Below are 19,857 nucleotides of genomic sequence, written 5' to 3'. Positions count from 1 at the left end.
CCAGGAATCATCTTGCAGGCCTCAAGCTTAGCGAATCTGAGGACCCTCTGGGAAAACAAAAATACAGCGTTGAATACGAATGGGATGCATTAAGGCCTCCCTTCCTGCCGTCTGCACACCCAGAGACGCCCTAGCAGAGCCGTTCAGGAGGGACCCGGCCCCTGACTCGGGAGGGGCCCTGGCTCTGACGCAGCAGGGGCCCGCCTGCCCTCCTGGGCTCCCTGGGCTGAGTCACGGCACTGGCAGAGACGTGGGGTCCCCGGCCCCTGGCGCCCACTCTGTGCCAGGCGAGGCCGCTTTGTTCCGGGGTGGTACTGGCAGCCAGAACTCAGGCCTGCCTGTTCCAGAAGCAGGTGCACGCCCTCCACTCAGCAGCGGGAGGACAGAGCAGAGCAGCCGCTTGACCGAGGGCTGCGGCTGAATTAGCTGCCTGACTGGGTTTTTAGGTTTGCGCCCTTGTTTCGGGACGACAGGGTTTTAACGGTTCAGAGTAAAGTGGCCTCTGACCCACATGCTGACGGACAGCGGTCCCGCCTCCCTCGGGCCCAAGGGGCCCCGCGCTTGACACGTTCAGCAGCAGAACCGCAGCCGGGCCAGCCTGACCCCCTCACCGGTCCTCCAAGAGATGCCCTGAGACCGTGAGCGATGTCTGCCCATGGAGGGGAACAGAGCGGTCGCTTCACAGGACGGCTCAGGCCACGGCTCTTGTGTGCGAGGCTCGTCTGCTGTTTTTAGTGAGTTCTCTCTGTTCACCCAACATAATCCTCCAACACCGCTTGGAGAAGCCTCAGAGAAAACCCCAGAGGTCACCTTCCTCCCTAAGATGCCCCGGTCAGGATTAGGGGATGTGATGTCAAGTCTGAAACCCAATTGCATAAACTTGAGGACAACACCGTTGCAGGTCACACGTAAAGGTTTTCTGTTCGGCGACAGTGGAAAACTTACTGGGACTGCAGGGAAAACAGCAAAATCTGCAACAGACGCCCTCCGTGACTCTTCTGCCCGTGACACCACAGGGGTCCAGACGCATGCAGCACACGGGTTAGGGTGATGGACAAGTCTGAACACTTGGAAGGCTCTGCAAAGGCCGTGTGTGCAGACAGAGGCTGGCAGAGGCTGCCAGGCTCATCCACAGCGTAGCCAGACATGGCCTGTCCGGCTCCAAACCCCGCGCAATCAAACATCAGCTAAGCAGTGTGTTCTCTGAGCTAACTCCTCACGGACCACAAGCTTAGTGGATGCCCAAAGGGCTCACGAAGAAAAGCGTGAAGGGCTGCAGAGCATCCCGCGTGCTCTTTCCTCACCTTTCGTCGGCTTCAGGAAAGCAAGTCCTTATGACAATAGAATTTAAAACGTCCTTTTCACACATCACTAGACTAGATGTCTAGTTCTAAGACTTCTATAAATTCACAAAGTTCATAAGAATGAGTTTGGAGAGGGTGTCATCCTATTATCCTGACTGGGTCACAAATGAATATTAAGTTCAGCCAGTCATGTGGAATAAATCTTTTGTGTATCAAGAAATTATTACAAAGGAGCGTTTAGATAAGTCCATCACCCTGAAAGGGAGCAATGCCTTCTAATTTCAGAGGTATTAGAAGGGGGGTGACCACTGGACTCGTTGCATTTCCCCCAAGTATTTGTGCCTTCAGCTCTGTTTCGTGAGGTTTGTGGTGCAGATTATAGGCGTTAAAAGGTTTCCCGGGTGGCTCAGACGGTAAAGCATCTGCCTACAATGCGGGAGACCTGGGTTCGATCCCTGGGTCAGGAAGATCCTCTGGAGAAGGAAATGGCAACCCACTCCAGTACTCTTGCCTGGAAAATCCCATGGACGGAGGAGCCTGGTAGACTACAGTCTATGGGGTCGCAAAGAGTCGGACACGACTGAGCAACGACTTCACTTTCTTTATAGGTGACAGAAAATTAGGTATTTTCTCCCTTGGGAGCTTGCCAGTAGTTTTGCTGGGAACTGAAGGCTGACAGCCCATTACCGACCTCTGAGCAGCCTCTGCTCTCACGTGTGGTTAGCGCGTAACGGGTTCCTGTTTCTGTTCCTCTCACTGCGCGGTGCGCCAGTGTGAGCAGGGAGGGGCCCTCCAGGAGGAAGGCGTGGGCAGCGCCCACCCCCGTCCCTTCCCCGGGCGCGTGTGTGCACTTCAGAGTTGCCATTGTACCTAATGTACACCCTGCTTCTTCTGTTTTACAACGTCTCACATGTCATGAACCTTTTCTGAAGTCAGCCAGCATCCTTCAAAAACAAGATTGTTAAGGGAGTGTGATATTCTGTTTTCTAAACATGCTGAGTTTAGTTCACAGCTTAGGTTGTTTCTAATATCTGATTATTTTTAACCAAACAAATCTGGGTGCCAATCTCAAATTCCTGCTTAAAGGACATGAAGTATGAAGAGGATGTTTTTAATTATGTTGTCAAACAGCTCTCCCTGGAGCGTGCTGGTGTGTATTTTCATTGGAAATGGATGCGATTCAGCTAACACCCTCACCAGCAGTTTCATATTCTTTCAACTATCACCAATTTTGTAAACAAAAATAGTTACCTTATTATTTTCACTGTACCTGGTTGACCCCAGTGGACTCGGGCTCCCCACAGGAGTCCTGTGCCAGCGTCCCTGTTGGGCTGTCCTCCTCCCCGGCCGCCAGTCTTCCCCGGGATCTGTCGCCCCAGCTGTGCCTTCCTGCAAGGCGCTTCTTGTTCTGCTGCTCACCACAGAGGCTCTGAGCTGAACATACAGGCAGAGCCCTCCTGACCGGCAGCACCGAGGGGCCTGGCAGATGCAAACACGGGTTCTCCCAGAAGGAAATCCTCACCCAGGCCTCCCAAATTCCCGGAAACCAACCCCAAAGATGAGCTCACGCCTAAGTGTACAAACTGCACAGGGAAGCTTCCCAGGTGGCACTAGTGGTAAAGAACCCACTGCCAACGCGGGAGACAAGAGACACAGGTTTGACCCCTGGGTTGGCAAGATCCCCTGGAAGAAAACATGACAACTCTCCCCCGTAGTCTCACCTGGGAAATCCCATGGACAGAGGAGTTTGGCAGCTATAGTCCATAGGGTTGCACAGAGTTGGACACAACTGAGTGACTTAGCACGCAGACAAAGAAGAAGTCACTGTGAACCAGTCAGCAGATCACAGTGACATCATATCCCCAACACTGGAGACAATGGATTCATCGAGCACAGAATACAAATAAGTGCATTTTTTAATGTTTTTTTTTCAAGAGGAAATTGAAAATAACCAAAGACAAGACATTCCAAAAAGGACCTGCTCTGAGGGGGAAAAAATAGACCTAAAATAATGAAAAGCAAAATATACAGATCTGTTGCATTCCTTTATGCTAACAATGAAATATTGATATCAGAAAGAGAAAATTTTAAAATGACCTCTTTAAAAATTGCATCCAAAAAAAATATATATGGAGGAATAAGACTGACCAGCAGTATGTAAACTGAGAGCTTCCAGATGTACTAACTGGATTTAGAAAAGACAGAAGAACAAAAGATCAAGTTGCAAACATATGCGGGATCATAGAAGCAAGGGAATTCTTTTAAAAATCTACTTCTGCTTCATTGACTACAATAAAGCCTTTGACTCTGAGGATCACAGCAAACTGTGGAGTATTCTTAAAGAGATGGGAATACCAGACCACCTTACCAGCCTCCTGAGAAACCTGTATGCAAGACAAGAAGCAACAATTAGAACCAGACATGGAACAACTGACTGGTTCCAAACTGGGAAAGGAGTGCGTCAAGGTTGTGTATTGTCACTCTGCTTATTTAACTTCTATGCAGAGTACATCATGCAAAATGCTGTGCTGGATAAATCACAAGCTGGAATCAAGGTTGCCAGGAGAAATATCAACAACTCAGGTATACAGATGATACCACTCTAATGGCAGAAAGTGAAGAGCTAAAGAGCCTCCTGATGAGGGTGAAAGAGGAGAGTGAAGAAGCTGGGTTAAAACTCAGCATTCAAAAACTAAGATCATGGTGTCTGGTTCCATCACCTCATGGCAAATAGATGGGAAAACAATGGAAACAGTGACAGATTTTCTTTTCTTGGCCTCCAAAATCACTGCAGAAATTGGCTGCGGCCATGAAATGAAAAGACACTTGCTCCTTGGAAGAAAAGCTATGGCAAACCCACACAATGTATTAAAGGCCCATATGGTCAAAGCTATGGTTTCTCCAGTAGTCGTGTGTGGATGTGAGAGCTGGAGTATAAAGAAGGCAGAGCGCCAAAGAATTGATGCTTTCAAACTGTGGTGTTGGAGAAGAGTCTTGAGAGTCCCTTGGACAGCAAGGAGTTAAAACCATCAATACTAAAGGAAATCAACCCTGAATATTCACTGGAAGGATTGGTTCTAAAGCTGAAGCTCCAATACTTTAGCCCCTGATACAAAGAGCTGACTCATTGGAAGAGACCCTGATGCTGGGAAAGATTGAAGGCAAGAGGAGAAGGGGACGACAGAGGGTGAGATGGTTGGATGGCATTGCTGACCGAATGGACATGACTTTGAGCAAGCTCCAGGAGATAGTGAAGGCCAGGGAGGCCTGGTGGGCTGCAGTCCACGGGTTCGCAGAGAGTCGTTCATGACTTGGAGACGGAACAACAGCAACAAAGGCTGACCAAGATGACTTGGAGACGGAACAACAGCAACAAAGGCTGACCAAGAAGGTGAAAACTATAAAGCGCCAATAAAGGAGACTAAAGATTATCTTAAAAATGGAAAGAAGCCACACGCTCTTGGACTGGAAGATTGTCATTAAAGTGACCACACTGCCCAAAGCGATATACAGATTTAATGCAATCCCTATCAAATTACCCGTGACATTTTTCACAGAGCTAGAACAAATAACCCTAAAAATTATATAAAACCATGAATGGCCCAGAACTACCGAAGCAATACTGAAGAATCAGAACAAAGCTTGAGACATAACCATCCCAGACTTCAGACAATACCACAAAGCTACAGTAATCAAAACAGCATGGTATTGGCACAAAAACGGAACTATGGATCAATGAAACAGAGCCGAGAGTCTAAAAACAAACCCACGCATCTATGACCAGTTAATCTTCAACAAAGGAGACAAGAATATACAATGGAGAAGAAACAAGCTCTTCAGCAAGTGGTGTTGGGAAAACTGGACAGCTGCATATAAATCAATGAAGTTAGAACACTCCCTCATACCGCATATGAGAATGAACTCAAAATGACTTAGAGACTTAAATGTGAGGCAGGACGCTATGAAACTCCTAGAAAAGAACATGGGCAAAACGTTCTGACATAAATCACCACAGTGTTTTCTTAGCTCAGTCTTCCAAGGCAATAGAAATAAAAGTAAAAATAAACACGTGGGGCTTAAGCTTATAAGCTCTTGCACAGTGAATGAAAGCATAAACAAAATGAAAAGCCAACCTACGGACGGGGAGGAAATATTTGCAAATGACGAGACTGACAGGCTTACTTTCCAAAATATGCAAATACTTCATGCAACCCCAAAACAGTAAGACAGACAACCCAATAAAAAGAAATGACCAGGAGACCTAGACGTTTCTCCAAAGAAGACATACAGATGGTCAACAGGCACGTGAAAACACACTCAGCATCGCTAATTAGTAAAGAAATGGAAATCAAAAGTACAACGAGGTATCACTTCAGCCTGGTCAGAATGGCCATCATTGAAGATTCTACAAATAATAAATGCTGGAGAGACTGTGGAGAAAAAGGAACCCTCCTACATTGTCAGTGGGAGTGTAAGTTGGTGCAGCCACAATGGAGAACAGCGTGGAAGCTCCTTTAAAAGCCAAAATAGAGCTACCGTATGATCCAGCAATCCCACTCCTGGGCGTATATCTGGAGAAAATTCTGATTAGAAAAGAAACGTTCATCCCAGTGTTCATCACAGCACTGTTTACAGTGGCCAGGGCATGGAAACAACGTTTGTCCACCAGTAGGTGAACGGATAAGGAAGAGGCCGTGCCCAGATGCAACGGAATGCCACTCTGCCTTAGAAAGCATGAGATGACGCCATTTGTAGCAACATGGAGGCGCCCAGAGATTGTCGTACCAGGTGAAGTAAGAAAAGACAAAGGTCACACGGTATCGACTGTGTGTGAAATGTAAAGTATGATATAGATGAACTTATTTACAAAACAGACGCAGACGCAGAAGACAAACATGGTTAACAAAGCAGGTGGCGGGGGCGGGGGTGTGTAAATTAGGAGTCTGGAACCAAGACACGCACACTACCATCTGTAAAACAGGGAAGCAACAAGGGGAATTCTGCCCACTGTTCTGTGATAACCTATAAGGGAACGGGTGTGTGCGTGTAACTGAGCCGTCGCGCAGTGCGTCTGAGACCAGCACAACACTGTGACTCAATCACACTCCAGTTTCACACTGAAAGCCAGCAGATTCATCAAGGAGCAAAACCAGATTCAGATGAAACGCAGTCTCTGGGACCGGGAAGAAAGGTCCAAAGAAACGGCCAGGACACAGCAGAGGGGTGAGGGGGCAGGCCGTGGAGGGTCCCTGGGATGAGCGGCAGCGTCACTGTGCCCGCAGCCCCAGCAGGAGGGACAGACCCCGGCCGCCCAGGCACCGTGGACAGAGGGCCGTCCCCAGCCAGGCTGCTGCGCTGAGCCCGGGAAGCGCCCAGCCGCTGAGCGTCTGCAGACCGCGCGCACGCGGCCTCCTCCGCGCCTGGGCCTCTGGGGATCCAGCGCAGAGTGCGCTCAGAAACGCAGAGGGAAGAGACGGTCCAGAAAACAAGCCTGATGGGCTTTTTCCTGATGAGGGAAAAAGGCCAAGAAGGGAAAACGCAGCCGAGACTGTTTGCATAATAAAGGAGGCGGGCAACTACAAACAGGGTGATGGGGCGCTGGAGGGGGAGCAGCGCAGCCAGCAGGGAGGCGGCTGCAGGAGGGGAGACCGCCCGCGACCCCGCCGAGACCCGGGGACCAGACCACGTGTGTTGAAGGTACACCGCGGGCATCAGGCCCGCGGAGGGCCCCGGCGCCCCCGGGTTCCACTCAGCTGTGGCTGCGCTTCTGGGGTCTCTCGGCAAGTGTGTGTGCCCATCACTTCGTTTGCTGGGCTTTCGGTGGGCGTGAACTGTCATTTTCCAACTGTCCAACCTGAACTGTAGCTGCAGGTGACACGGTGGCAGCTGCTCCAAACGTGCCCGCCCTGCCTGTGACCCGCGTCAGCGTGGCGCGCGGGACAGACCCTCCAATCCGGGTTCCCGCGGGCGCTGCTGAGCCTGTGCATCCCCGCTTCCTCCCTCGCAGGCTCGAGGCCACACCGTGACCCGTCCCCACACACTGACCTGCGAGCTCGGGGTCACTGGAGGCAGGGCCTGCTGTTTCTCTCACGCTTAGCTCTGCCGTCTCCGTGCACTTAAGACCCAGATCACACCAGGGGTCCATGGTGGGAGCCAGGAGCCACGCGCCATGGAGGCAGGATCCTGCTGGTCTTCCCGGGTCAGACCCGCCCAGTTCTGCTTGAAAGTGGCCATTTCTGTGGGCAGGGTGACCTCGGGGAAGACCACAGGCTGGACCCAGCACCCACCCGGGTAGGCTTCTCCGCCCAGAGACGAGCACGGGCTGCAGAAATGGGTCCCTGTGTCTGGAGGGCTGACTGCTCTGGGCAGGCCTGGAGGCCCCTCCGAAGGTGCTGCCCGCTGTCCTGCTTCCCGAGCTTGCCCAGCTGGCGTCCTCCAGAAAGGTTTGCCTTATGGAGACCGGGCCAAGTGGTTCATTTGCCGTGGAAGGGAACAGGTGGGCGTTGAGTGTCGTTTCTGGCTCAGGGCGGAGGTGGAACTCCAGGATATTACTGCCTCTGTCATGCCAGCAGCAGCAGCCCCCAGCCCCTCCCGAGGAGGAGGGCCCGCTGCGGCTCACGGATGCATCTCCTTCTCTTTCAGATCACGTTCTACATTCTGGTGAAGGCCATTTACACCCTGGGCTACAGCGTCTCTCTGATCTCCCTTACAACAGGAAGCATAATTCTTTGCCTCTTCAGGTAAGCAGCAGAAATGAGTGATTCTGCCAAAAACAGGGGATGGCAAAGAATTCATTTAAGCTGTCTCAGCCTGGGAGGGGGGCAGAGACCACGCCCCCGCCCTCGTCTGTGCCGAGCCAGCCAGACTCCCTTGGAAGGTACAGTACGATGCTGACGCTGATGTTTGCATGTCTCATTTGAGGAGACAATGCTGACCGTGGATAAGAATGCAGTTCAACGGCTGGAATTCTCCAGGCAAGAAAATCAGAGTGAGTAACCATGCCCTTCTCCAGGGCAATGTTCCTGACCCAGGGATGGAACCTGGGCCACCTGCATTGCAGGCAAGATTTTTTACCAGCTGAGCCGCCAGGGAAGCCCCCTACTGATGCCATGCTTTGAAAACACAGGCGCAGCCCGGCCTTCCCCTCCGCACTCAGGAACGCCCGGGTCGAAGCCTCCCAGCAGGCGCTCTGTTGGGAGACGGTGCCACATGTTCAGGAGGACAGGTTCAAGTCCAGGCGGTCTCGTAGCGGCTGTGTGATGCGCAGCACACCGCCTTCTCTCTGTGTGTCTGTAAATTGCGCAGGCTGAGGGACCCGCGCGGCGTGTGGGAGGCGCGCCGTCAGCACAGCCTGCTCCTCCCCTGCACCCAGACCCTCACTGTCTCTGGAGCTAACACCAGACGTTTTGCAGCTGGTGCTGGGGTGTGAAGGAGGTGTAGATGCTTCCACCTGAGAAAAGCTTTTACTTTCAGGTTAAATCCATGTAAGGGGTGCTATCCAGCTTATTTTAGTGGGTTTTGATCGCCTGTCAAATAATAATCTGTAGACAACGAAGAGCTTTATTTGGGGGTCTTAGGAATTGCAACTTGGGAGACACAGATTCGGGTAAAACTGAGAGGGTTCCAGGGAAGAGAAGGAGTTGGAGGCTGGTAAAGAAAGAAGCCGCGGGTTGTGAAAGACGTCTGGCAGGAACTGGGACTGGCCCTGACACAGAGGGAAACTGTCCTCACGGCGTAGACTGTGACAGGTTGTCCAGGGTCTGGGTCCCACACGCACCTGAGTTTCAGGGATAAGGTGCAGACCTTCTGGGCACCTTCGTCAGACAGTAGGTGCTCAGAGCTCAGATTCCATCGGCTGAGACATGGGCGGCCCACCTCCTCCAGGCCTCTAGCCCCGTGCGGGCGCTCTCTTGGCAAGACTCCCTCCGTTTCCTTTTCCTCCACACACCACATATCTTCTTTCGCTTTGCTAAAGAAGTTCGCCTTTAGTTCGCCTAAATAGTTCGCCTGTTGGTCACTCTTCAGATAACATCAGTGACATAGAAAATGGAGTACTTTAAAACATTAGGAGATCCATTCTTGGAAGAAAATGAGTGAGTGGAGGCAGTGGAGCATGTAGACGAGACCCCAGCAGCCGTTGGGTGGTGCTTCTCCCGGTTCGGGCATCTCAGGTGTGACAGGCGGCTGATAATTCTCAGAAAGAATGAGGCAGTGCCTTTAATCCAGAACTGCACTTTGAAAAATGTAGGGAAGACCTGTCATCTTATATGATAAAAAACTTTTAAGAAACTGATATAATATTATTACTGTGTGCTCTGCAATCTTCTATATTTTACTGTACATTTTAAAATCTAGAAATTGTGAAAACAGAAAAAAAAATTTAAGGAGGTTAGCTGGCACAGGGTAACTTGAATGAGAAAAAAACTCAGCTTGTTTTTGAAGAGCTCCCATCTCGAGCAAACCATATACTTGATATCAGTATGGGGCTTCCGTGGTGGCTCAGCTGGTGAAATATTCTGCCTGCAATGCAGGTGACCCCAATTCGATCCCTGGGTCAGGAACATTCCCCTGGTGAAAGGCATGGTTATCCACTCTGATTTTCTTGCCTGGAGAATTCCGTGGACAGAGGAGCCTGGCGGCCTACAGTCCATGGGGTCGCAAAGAGTCGGGCACAGCTGACATCAACAATTTCCCTCAGGTTTGTACTTCATGGCCTGTTTAACTATTGCAAGTACGGTCATGACCCATGAGGAGAATCTCAGATGGTTTCATGCATGTCAAACACCGTCTTCTCTACAGGAGAAGGCACTTCGTGGTTACGGGCAGCACACGCCCGCAGTGGCAGTCCCTGCTCCGCGGCTCAGTGTGGAGCGGCTGCAGGCTGGGCCCCGCCTTCCGCCCGGGCTTCCGTCCGCCTGCTCACGCCCCCCCGGGAGAGCTGTGAGGCTGAGCTGACTCTAAAGTCCATGTTATAGAAGTGACACGCCCCATTGTCTTGCTCATTACACCCGAGAAGCAGGCTTCGTTGCAGTCACCATTTATTCTCCAAAACAGCCCAGAGGCTAAGAAAGGGCCGAGCCACCACGACCTCACTTTGCAGACAGCGAGGGCGCATCGCCTTTCGTCCAAGTTTGTGTAGACGTGGGTGCCGGCGCCGGGCCCAGCTCTGCGTGGGAGTCGTGAGCGGGCGGTCGCTGTGCTCCTGATCATGTCCCGGGGTCCAGGCGTGTGCTCACGGGCCTTTACTCATGGGCCCAGGAGCAGCTGCGGTGGTTGCTCCAGCCTGTGCTGTGCGTTTCATCAGGGTCGTTATTAATAATCTGGTCCTTCCGACACCTCCACCAAGTGAGTGCTCTTGATCCCAGTTGTAGCAACTCGAGAAGGAGGCCCTGCCGCTGAACGCGGGGCGGCAGGGTCTGAGCCACAGCCACATGCACCCCTTTCACCCTCAGGAATCTGTTCACGCAGTCATGGGGCGTGTTAAACACAGGGAACAAACTTCCTGACTGAGGCCCCGCGGGCGTGTTACAGACGCAGAGCAGACTTCACTACTGAGTCATGTTATACACGCAGAACAGACTTCACTACTGAGGCCCTGAGAGTGTGTTACACATGTGGAATAGACTTCACTACTGAGCCCTGCAGGCGTGTTACACATGTGAAACAGATTTCATGACTGAGGCCCTGCAGGTGTGTTACACACGCAGAACAGACTTCACGACTGAGGCCCTGCAAGTGTGTTACACATGTGGAACAGACTTCACGACTGAGGCCCTGCAAGTGTGTTACACATGGGGAACAGACTTCATGACTGAGGTCCTGTGGGTGTGTTACACATGGGGAACAGACTTCATGACTGAGACCCCATGGGTCTGTTGCACACGCAGAGCACACCTCACTACTGAGGCCCTGTGGTCTGTTACACAGAGAACCCCCTTCCCTGAGTGAAGCCTGCAGCAGGGGCCTGGGTAGGGCTCCCCACGCTGAGATGCATCTCCCCCACGAGCACAGCCCCCAGGCCACAGTCCAGCAGGGGCAGCGCCAGGAGCCGGGCTTGGGACACTGCATGTCCGTCAGCTCCCGCTTCCCAGTAGGTTACTGCTAGTCAGAGCTCTGACTGCAATGCTACTTTTGACTGTTTTAGAACTTACGGGAGGAATGCCCAGTCTCTGGGCTCCTCACTCAGCATTTGCGGGGAGATTGATCCATGTTGTTGCGTGTGGCTGTCCTGTGTGAAGATAACACAGCTCACTTACTCAGTGTTCGTGGAGCGAGGGGTAACTGTTTGACGACAGGCAGCGCTGCTGTGACCGTCCACGTGCCGTCCCCTGCACACAGGCACACACTTCTTCAGCTGCGGGCGTGTGTGTGCACGCCTCCCCTTATGTTCCCGTCTGCTCTGTGACTACACGTCTTTCCTGGTCACAGCCGTGCACACACTCTCTCTCTCCGGGTGCTGCACACTCAACCTGATGAGTGAAGATTCCTTCCACTCCATCTCCCACACCATTTGTTATCCCAGTTTTTTTTTTTTTTTTTTTTGTTATCCCAGTTTTAAAAGATGTTTCCATGCAGTTGGGTCTGTATAATATAGAGTTGTGTTTTTAATTTGCATTCCCTGGTGGATCATGATATCATGTTTGGAAACTTTTTTTTTTGTTTGTTTTTGCAGTACCATTTCAGGTGTTTGCTCATTTTCCTATTCAGCTGTCTCTCTTTTTTTTTTAAGTTAATTTTTAGGAGTTCTGAAGGGCAGCCTTTTGTCAGCTCTGGGGATTACAGATTTTATCCCCAGCACTGTGGTTCAACTTTATACTCCTCTGATGAGGTTTTTGATCAGTGAAAGCTCTTCATTTTAATCCAGTCTGTTGACTATTTGTCTTTATGGTCAAAGCTTCCTGAGCCTACTGCCACCTAGAAATTTTATTATTTTAACTTCGTGCGTTTGGGTTTATGATCCACGGGTGGTTTACTTTTGTGGATGGTGTGAGGTAGGGGTTGAGATTCATGTGCTTTCTCCGTGTGTGTGTTCAGTTTCTCCAAGACCATTACCTGGGAAGCCAGCCTGTGCCAGGGCCGTGCAGAGGCGTCCTAGGACTATGCGTTGAGGGACTGGGTTCTCTGTTCTGTCCTGTCTGCCCCTTCACCTGTCACCTGCCATTTTTGTGTTGCTGTAACCACTGTGCCTTTATAATGAGTCCTGATTTCCAGCAAGGTAAGCCTATCAACTCTTCTTTCTCATTACGAAGAGACTGGTCATCTGCACTTTCGTAACCAATCAGCTTGTCAGTAGCCATTAAAAACAGCTGATGGGATCTCATTTTGGATTGCACTGAATCTGTAGATCAGCTTGGGTAGACTGGTCACCTTCACCATTTTAAATCACCCAACCAGTGATCTTAGCAGCTCCTGCCATTGGTCTGGGCTTTCTTAATTTCCTTCAATACTCCTCTGTGGTCTTCTGAGAAAAGATCTTGGACATCTTTTGATAGTCATGCCAAAGTCCTTGTTTATGCTATTGTATATATTTGTGTATTAACTTTCTAGAAAAGGAATTGATTTCTGTATGTTAATCTTGCTTCAGCAGCCTTGCTTAATTATAAATTTTATAGTGATTATGTAAATTCATCTGGATTCTTCTATGTGCAGCTCATGTTTTGGTGAAGTACAGTGACTGGAAGGGATGGTAGCAGACCACCTTTCCTTACTGCTGAGCTCAGAGTGGAAAGCCTAGATATTGCACTGTAAAGCATGAAATTCACTGCAGATATTTTGATGATACTCTTTATCAGATTAAGAACATTCCTTTCAATTCCCAGTTTTCTGAATTTTTAATCATGAATGGGTTATGAATTTTGTGATAACTTTTCTGCATATATTAACATAAGTAGGTGATTTTTTCTCCAAAAGTTCATTTAATGTGAAAAATTGTATAGGGAGATTTTCTGATATTAAATCTCCCTTTCATTCCTGTAATAAACCCTACTTAGTTGCGCTGGGTTTAATTTACTAATATCTTGTTTAGGATTTTTGCGTCTACATTTATGAATTTAATCTATAATTTCCTTTCTTGTAAAATCAGGCTTTGCTATGACAGTTACGCCAGTCCACAAGTGAATAAGCCAGTGGCCCTATTTCCTATTCTGTGAAATAGTGAAGGTTGAATAAGGCGCTGTTTCCTCTGTAGCGTTTGTGGATTTCACCAGGAAAGCCATCTGGGTGGAGAATTGTCATGTGGGAAGGTTTTATTTTTAGGTTCAAGTTTTTAAAAACAGACATAGGATGATTCAAATTCTCTGTTTCTCTTTATGTTAATTATAAGCTGTATTTTTCAAGGAATCTGTTCATTTCATCTATATCTCTCTATATATCTCTTATCATATTTTCACGTGTGTAAGAGCTATACTGATATCTCCTTTTTCATTCCTGGTATTGGTCCTCTTAGTTTGTAGTAATGCTTCCTAAGGCCCACTTGATTTCATACTCCAGGATATCTGGCTTATAGGTGAGTAACCACACCATCATGGTTATCTGGGTCATTAAGATCTTTTTTCTATAGTTCTGTGTATTCTTGCCATCTCTTCTTAATCTTTCCTACTTCTGTTAGCTCCTTGCTCTTTCTGTCCTTTGTTGTGCCCATCTTTGCATAAAATGTTCCCTTGATGGGTCCAATTTTCTTGAAGAGATCTCTAGTCCTTCCCATTCTATTGTTTTCCTCTGTTTCTTTGCATTGCTCACTTAAGAAGGCTTTAACTCTGCATTCAGTTGGGTATTTCATTCCCTCTCTCCCTTGCCTTTAGCTTCTCTTCTTCTTTCAGTTGTTTGTAAGTCCTCCTCAAACACCCATTTTGCCTTCTTGCATTTCTTTTTCTTGGGGATGGTTTTGATCGCCCCCTCCTGTACAGTGTTACAAACCTCTGTCCACAGTTCTTCAGGCGCTCTCTCTACCAGATCTAATCCCTTAAGTCTATTTGTCACCTCCACTGTATAATCATAGGTGATTTGATTTAGGTCAGACCTCAATGGCCTAGTGGTTTTCCCTACTTTCTTCAATGTAAGCCTGAATTTTGCAATAAAGAGCTCATGTTCTGAGCCAGAGTCTGTGGAGGAGCTGGAAGGCTTTAAGCAAATACTGAAAATGTATTTGCTCCACTCAAGACGAAGGTTGGAAGCTGGGACGAGCATAACAAAGGGTTATGAGCGTTCACTGAGTGCCCAAGGCTGGGAACGGATGACGAAGGGTCAATACGCCTGGCCTGGAGGCGTTCGAAGGCTTCCTTCTGACCACCTGTTTCTGAGAGCAAGGACCGTTCTTTCATGATAAGACTCCCTTTAGAATTTCACCAAAGCTATGTTATGGCTTGGGCGGTAGGAACTGTATTTTATGCTTGAATGTTTTAATGTTTATCTGGAATGGCTACGTGCAAGTCAGCCTTATGCTCTATTCCCTGAAAATTATAAAACTACACAATTGGATAATAAACTTTGTCAGTCCACTAGAGGCTGTCCCCGAGTGTCCTTTTCAGAGTGCGGTTCTCCGAGCCTTACAGAGTCAACTCTAGGTCTTGTTTTTGCTGACTGTATAGTGCTTTTCCATCTTCAGCTGCAAAGATTATAATCGTCTCCTGGAATGTGAAGTCAAGTGAGCCTTGGGAGGCAGTACTGCAAACAAAGCTAGTGGAGGTGATGGAATTCCAGCTCTATTTAAAATCCTAAAAGATGATACTTTTAAAGTACTGCAATCAGCATGCCAGCAAATTTGGAAAATTCAATAGTGGCCACAGGATTGGAAAAGGTCAGTTTTCATTCCAGTCCCAAAGAAAGGCAACACCAAAGAATGCTCAAACTACTGCACAATTGCACTCATCTCTCATGCTAGCAAGGTAATGTTCAAGATCCTTCAAATGGGGCTTCAACAGTACGTGAACCAAGAACTTCCAGATGTATAAGCTGCATTTAGAAAAGGCAGAGGAACTAGAGGTCAAATTGCCCACATCTGTTGGATCATAGAAAAAGCAAGAGAATTCCAGAAAAACATCTACTCCTGCTTCATTGACTATGATAAAGCTTTTGACCACAACAAACTGGAAAATTCTTAAAGAGATGGGAACACCAGACCACCTGACCTGCCTCCTGAGAAACCTGTATGCAGGTCAAGAGGCAGCAGTTAGAACTGCACATGGAGCAACAGGCTGGTTCAAAATTGGGAAAGGAGCACATCAAGGCTGTAGATTGTCACCCTGCTTATTTAACTCACTCATATGCAGAGTACATCATGAGAAACGCTGAACTGGAGGAACCACAGGCTGGAATCAAGATTGCCAGGAGAAATATCAACAACCTCAGACATGCAGATGATACCACTCTAATGGCAAAAAGTGAAAAGGAGCTAAAGAGCCTCTTGATGAAGGTGAAAGAGGAGAGTGAAAAAGCTGGCTTAAAACTCAACATTCAAAAAACTAAGATCATGGCATCCGGTCCCATCACTTCATGGCAAATAGATGAGGGGACAATGGAAGCAGTGACAGGTTTTCTCTTCTTGGGCTCCACAATCACTGTGGCCGGTGACTGCCAACCATGAAAGTGAAAGACGTTTGCTGCTTGGAAGAAAAGCTATGACAAACGTAGACAGTGTATTAAAAGGCAGACACATTATTTTGCTGACAAAGGTCCATATCGTCAAAGCTATGGTTTTTCCAGTAGTCATATATAGATGTGAGAGTTGGACTATAAAGAAAGCTGAGCACCAAAGAATTGATGCTTTTGAGCTGTGGTGCTAGAGAAGACTCTTGAGAGTCCCTTGGACTGCAAGGAGATCCAACCAGTCAATCCTAAAGGAAATAACACTGAATATTCTTTGGAAGGACTGATGCTGAAGCTGAAGCTCCAATACTTTGGCCACTTGATGAGAACAGCTGACTCACTGTAAAACACCCTGATGCTCAGAAAGATCGAGGGCAGGAGAAGAGGTGAAGAGGATGAGATGGTTGGATGGCATCATCGACTCAATGGACATGAGTTTGAGCAAACTCCCGGAGACAGTGACGAACAAGGAAGCCTGGTGTTCTGCAGTTCATGGAGCTGCCAAAAGTCAGAGACAACTTAGTGACTGAACAACACTGTCATCTTTATTTCCCTTCTTTGTGTCTTGATGAATCATACTGTATAAAGTTTTATCAGTTTTATCAGTGTTTTCCAAGAACCAGCTTTTGACTTTTTTCTCTTGTGTGCGTATTTATTAACTTACTGACATGGCCTCTTATCGTTATTATTTCCTTCCTTTCGTGTTCTCTGGTTTCGATTTGGTGTTCTTTTTCTAGCTTGTTAAGCTAGATGTTCAGCCTTCCTTCGTTTAGACTGCTTTTATTTATATCTACCAATTTCCCTCTCAGACGTGCTTCATTCCCATCTTTCAAGTCTAAAGATGTGTTTTTCATTATCATTTAGTCCTAGTTTTTCTAAGCTCTTCTTTTGATTATCTTTCAACTATAAAAGTTTATAGTTTAATTTCCAATCTGTTATTAGTTTTCTATTCAGCTTGCTAATGATTTCTGGCATAACTCGTGGTGATCAGAGAGCATACCACATGAATTAAATCCTCTGAAATGTGCTAAGATTTGATTTGTGACTCAGAATCTGATCTTTTAGTCAGTTTCACTTTCATTTTAAGACGATGCAGATTCTACAATTATTGGTTTATGCGCTGCATAGATCATTTACACCATTTATCGATCATGTTATTTAAATATTCTAAATTTTACTATTTCACTTAACTACTTCCCCGGCGGCTGTGGTCCATGCAGTCACAAAGTGTCAGACACAACTGAACAACTAACGCTTTCACTTGTTCTATCAGTTACTGAGAGACGTGTATTAAAATCTCCAACTATAATTGTGGACTTAGCTATATCCCCATTTATTTATTTCACTGTTTACTCTATCTATTTCCAGGTTATGTTATTAGGGGCACACCCATTTCAGGTTTGATCGTCCTATAAGCCTTGCCTTACGGATAAATCTGCTTCTATACCAGTGGAGTTCTGCCTGCTTTCTTTCCTTTGATGTCTGCGAGGTATATCCCTGTTTGCATCTGCGCGCTCTGCGAGCTCCGTTTACTTGAGACGTGTTGCCTGCTTCCGGCCTGCTTTTAGTCACACACATGGCATCTCGCGCTCGCGTTCCAGCTGCTTGCTGGCAGCTGGGGCTTCAGTGCCTCCGTCTCTCGCTATCGTCTCAGCTGTTGTGTGGCCCCCGCGCTCTGCTCGTGTTTGTCTTTGGTTGTCAAGTATTTCTATTATTCCAGTGTCTCCCTTTTGGATCGTTAGTCGTACACTCGGCGATTCTTCCTCTGGTTTTCACCTCATGTTAACAAGGTGCACGCGTGTCTCCCAGGATCTAACCTCCAGTTCCTATTTCCGTCTCCTCCAGGCGGCGCGAGCCGTCCCTGCAGCCTCGTGACTTCTGTGTTATCGTGACGTGTCCTAGCTGTGCACATGTTACACGCCACAGGCATGATCACTATTTTCGCTGTTTTCAAAGTCAGCATTTGTTCAGAATCGCCCATCTGTCCGTCTTTCCTTCCTGCAGCTTCCTGTTTCCATCTGTGTCATCTTCCTCCTCCCTGAAGATCTCCTTTTAGGAAGAATTCTCATGGCTATTGATGCCTGAAATCATCTTAATTTTGCCTTCACTTTTGAGGATATTATTGAGAGTACCGATATCTTTGTTGGCAGTTATTTTTTTCATCACATTGAAGATGTACGTCCTTATTTCTTTTGAAAAAGTCAGCCTCCAGTCTCACCATAATGCTGCTGAAGGATGAGTCTTTTTCTCTGGGTCCTTTGAAGACTTTTTTCTTTGTCTTTGCTTTTTAGCAGTTTTGCTGTCATGGGCTTTAGTGTGGTTTTCTTTGTGGTCCTCCTTCTTGGGGTTAGTGGGATCCCTTTAATCTGTTACTATATTTTATCAGTTTCAAAAATTCTTGGCCAGCAGCTCTTCAAATATTTCTTCTACCGTATTCTCTCTCCTTTCCTTCTGAAACGCCATTTCCACACGATAAGTGTCTTCAGCATTCCCTGTACATTTCCTCTTGTTTCTTTATATCCCCTTAATTTGTTTCTCCCTACTTTAGACGTGGGCTTCCCAGGCGGCTCAGTGGTAAAGAAGCCTCAGTGCAGGAGGCACGGGACACACAGATTTGGTCCTGGGCTGGAAAGATCCCTCGGTGGAGGAAGTGGCGACCTGCTCGGTATTCCTGCCTGGAAAATCCCATCGCCAGAGGAGCATGGCAGGCTGCAGTCCGTGGGGCTGCCAAGAGTCAGACGATTAAGCACAAGTGCATGCAGGGCCTTAGACACAGTCCACCAATCTGTTTTCCAACTTATAATAATACCCTATTTTACTGTGTCTAATCTAACATTTAAACCCAGCTATTTAATTCTGAATTTCATGGGGTTTTTTAATTTTCAGTTTTCCATTTGATTTCTACAATTTATTCCATCCTCTAACCAGTATCAGTTCAGCCACTCAGTTGTGTCCGACTCTTTGCAACCGCATGGGCTGCAGCACGCCAGGCCTCCCTGTCGGTCACCAACTCCCGGAGCTTGCTCAAACTCATGTCCATCAAGTCGGTGATGCCATCCAACCATCTCATCCTCTGTCATCCCCTTCTCCTCCCGCCCTCAATCTTTCCCAGCATCAGGGTCTTTTCTAGTGAGTCAGTTCTTCACATCAGGTGGCCAAAGTGTTGGAGTTTCAGGTGCAGCATCAGTCCTTCCAATGAATATTCAGGACTGATTTCCCTTAGGATGGACTGGTTTGATCTTGCAATGCAAGGGGCCCTCAAGAGTCTTCTCTAGCACCACAGTTCAAAAGCATCAATTCATGGGCACTAAGTCAGAAGTAAAGGGAAATATTTATTAGCGCACCATCCTCTAATTTTCTTGGATATATTAATCAGAACCATTTTATAGTCATGTCTTAAAATGCCAGTATCTGGATCTCTTTTCTATTCTGTTTGATTTTTGTTTTTCCATTTTTAACTGCATTTGATCATTTGGGACCATTTCCGGCATATTTATTAATTGATTATTGAAGTTACATATAATTAAATCATAGAGGCTTTAGATGGTATTGTACCATAGAGAGGATTTACTCTTTCTAGCAAGATGGGCCAAGACTGAGCCAGACAGGGATTGAGTCAGTCTAAGGCTGCATTTCAGGCTCTCTGAAGGCTTGTTTGTCATTCTTCCTAAGTCACAGCCCTTTAGGGGCTTCAGATGAAAACCGAGGAATCCTTCTACTCATCCAACACGTGAACACCTTGGAAAATGGAAAAAGAGAGAAGGAAACTCTCTTAAGTAACTGCCTGCAGAATTTGAGGCTCCCTGTGGCTTCCTTTTCTCCACTCTGTTGCCTTGAAAGCCTTAACGTCTTTCATCGTCCGTTCCATCTGGTGACGCTGTTACAAGCTCTGGGCCTCCGCTCTCTAATCAGCACTGTGCCCTGAAACCTGGGTTAACCCTCAGCCAGGAGATGAGAGGAGGCTGCCGTG

General features: G+C 47.7%; 1 protein-coding gene across 2 annotated transcripts in view; it reads left to right on the top strand.

Annotated features, from left to right (window-relative positions):
* VIPR2 (vasoactive intestinal peptide receptor 2) overlaps positions 1 to 19,857 on the top strand; it is a 68,967-nt gene that overhangs the window by 33,837 nt on the left and 15,273 nt on the right. For both annotated transcript variants that reach the window (XM_069587280.1, XM_069587281.1), the window contains one exon: positions 7,947 to 8,044. In XM_069587280.1, the coding sequence (XP_069443381.1) occupies positions 7,947 to 8,044 (98 nt within the window). The remainder of the gene's footprint in view (positions 1 to 7,946; positions 8,045 to 19,857) is intronic.

Source organism: Ovis canadensis, chromosome 4, assembly GCF_042477335.2.
Source record: "Ovis canadensis isolate MfBH-ARS-UI-01 breed Bighorn chromosome 4, ARS-UI_OviCan_v2, whole genome shotgun sequence".
NCBI classification, from domain to species: Eukaryota; Metazoa; Chordata; class Mammalia; order Artiodactyla; family Bovidae; genus Ovis; species Ovis canadensis.
Note: the sequence above shows the minus strand (reverse complement) of the source record. Positions and strands in the feature narration are given on the sequence as shown.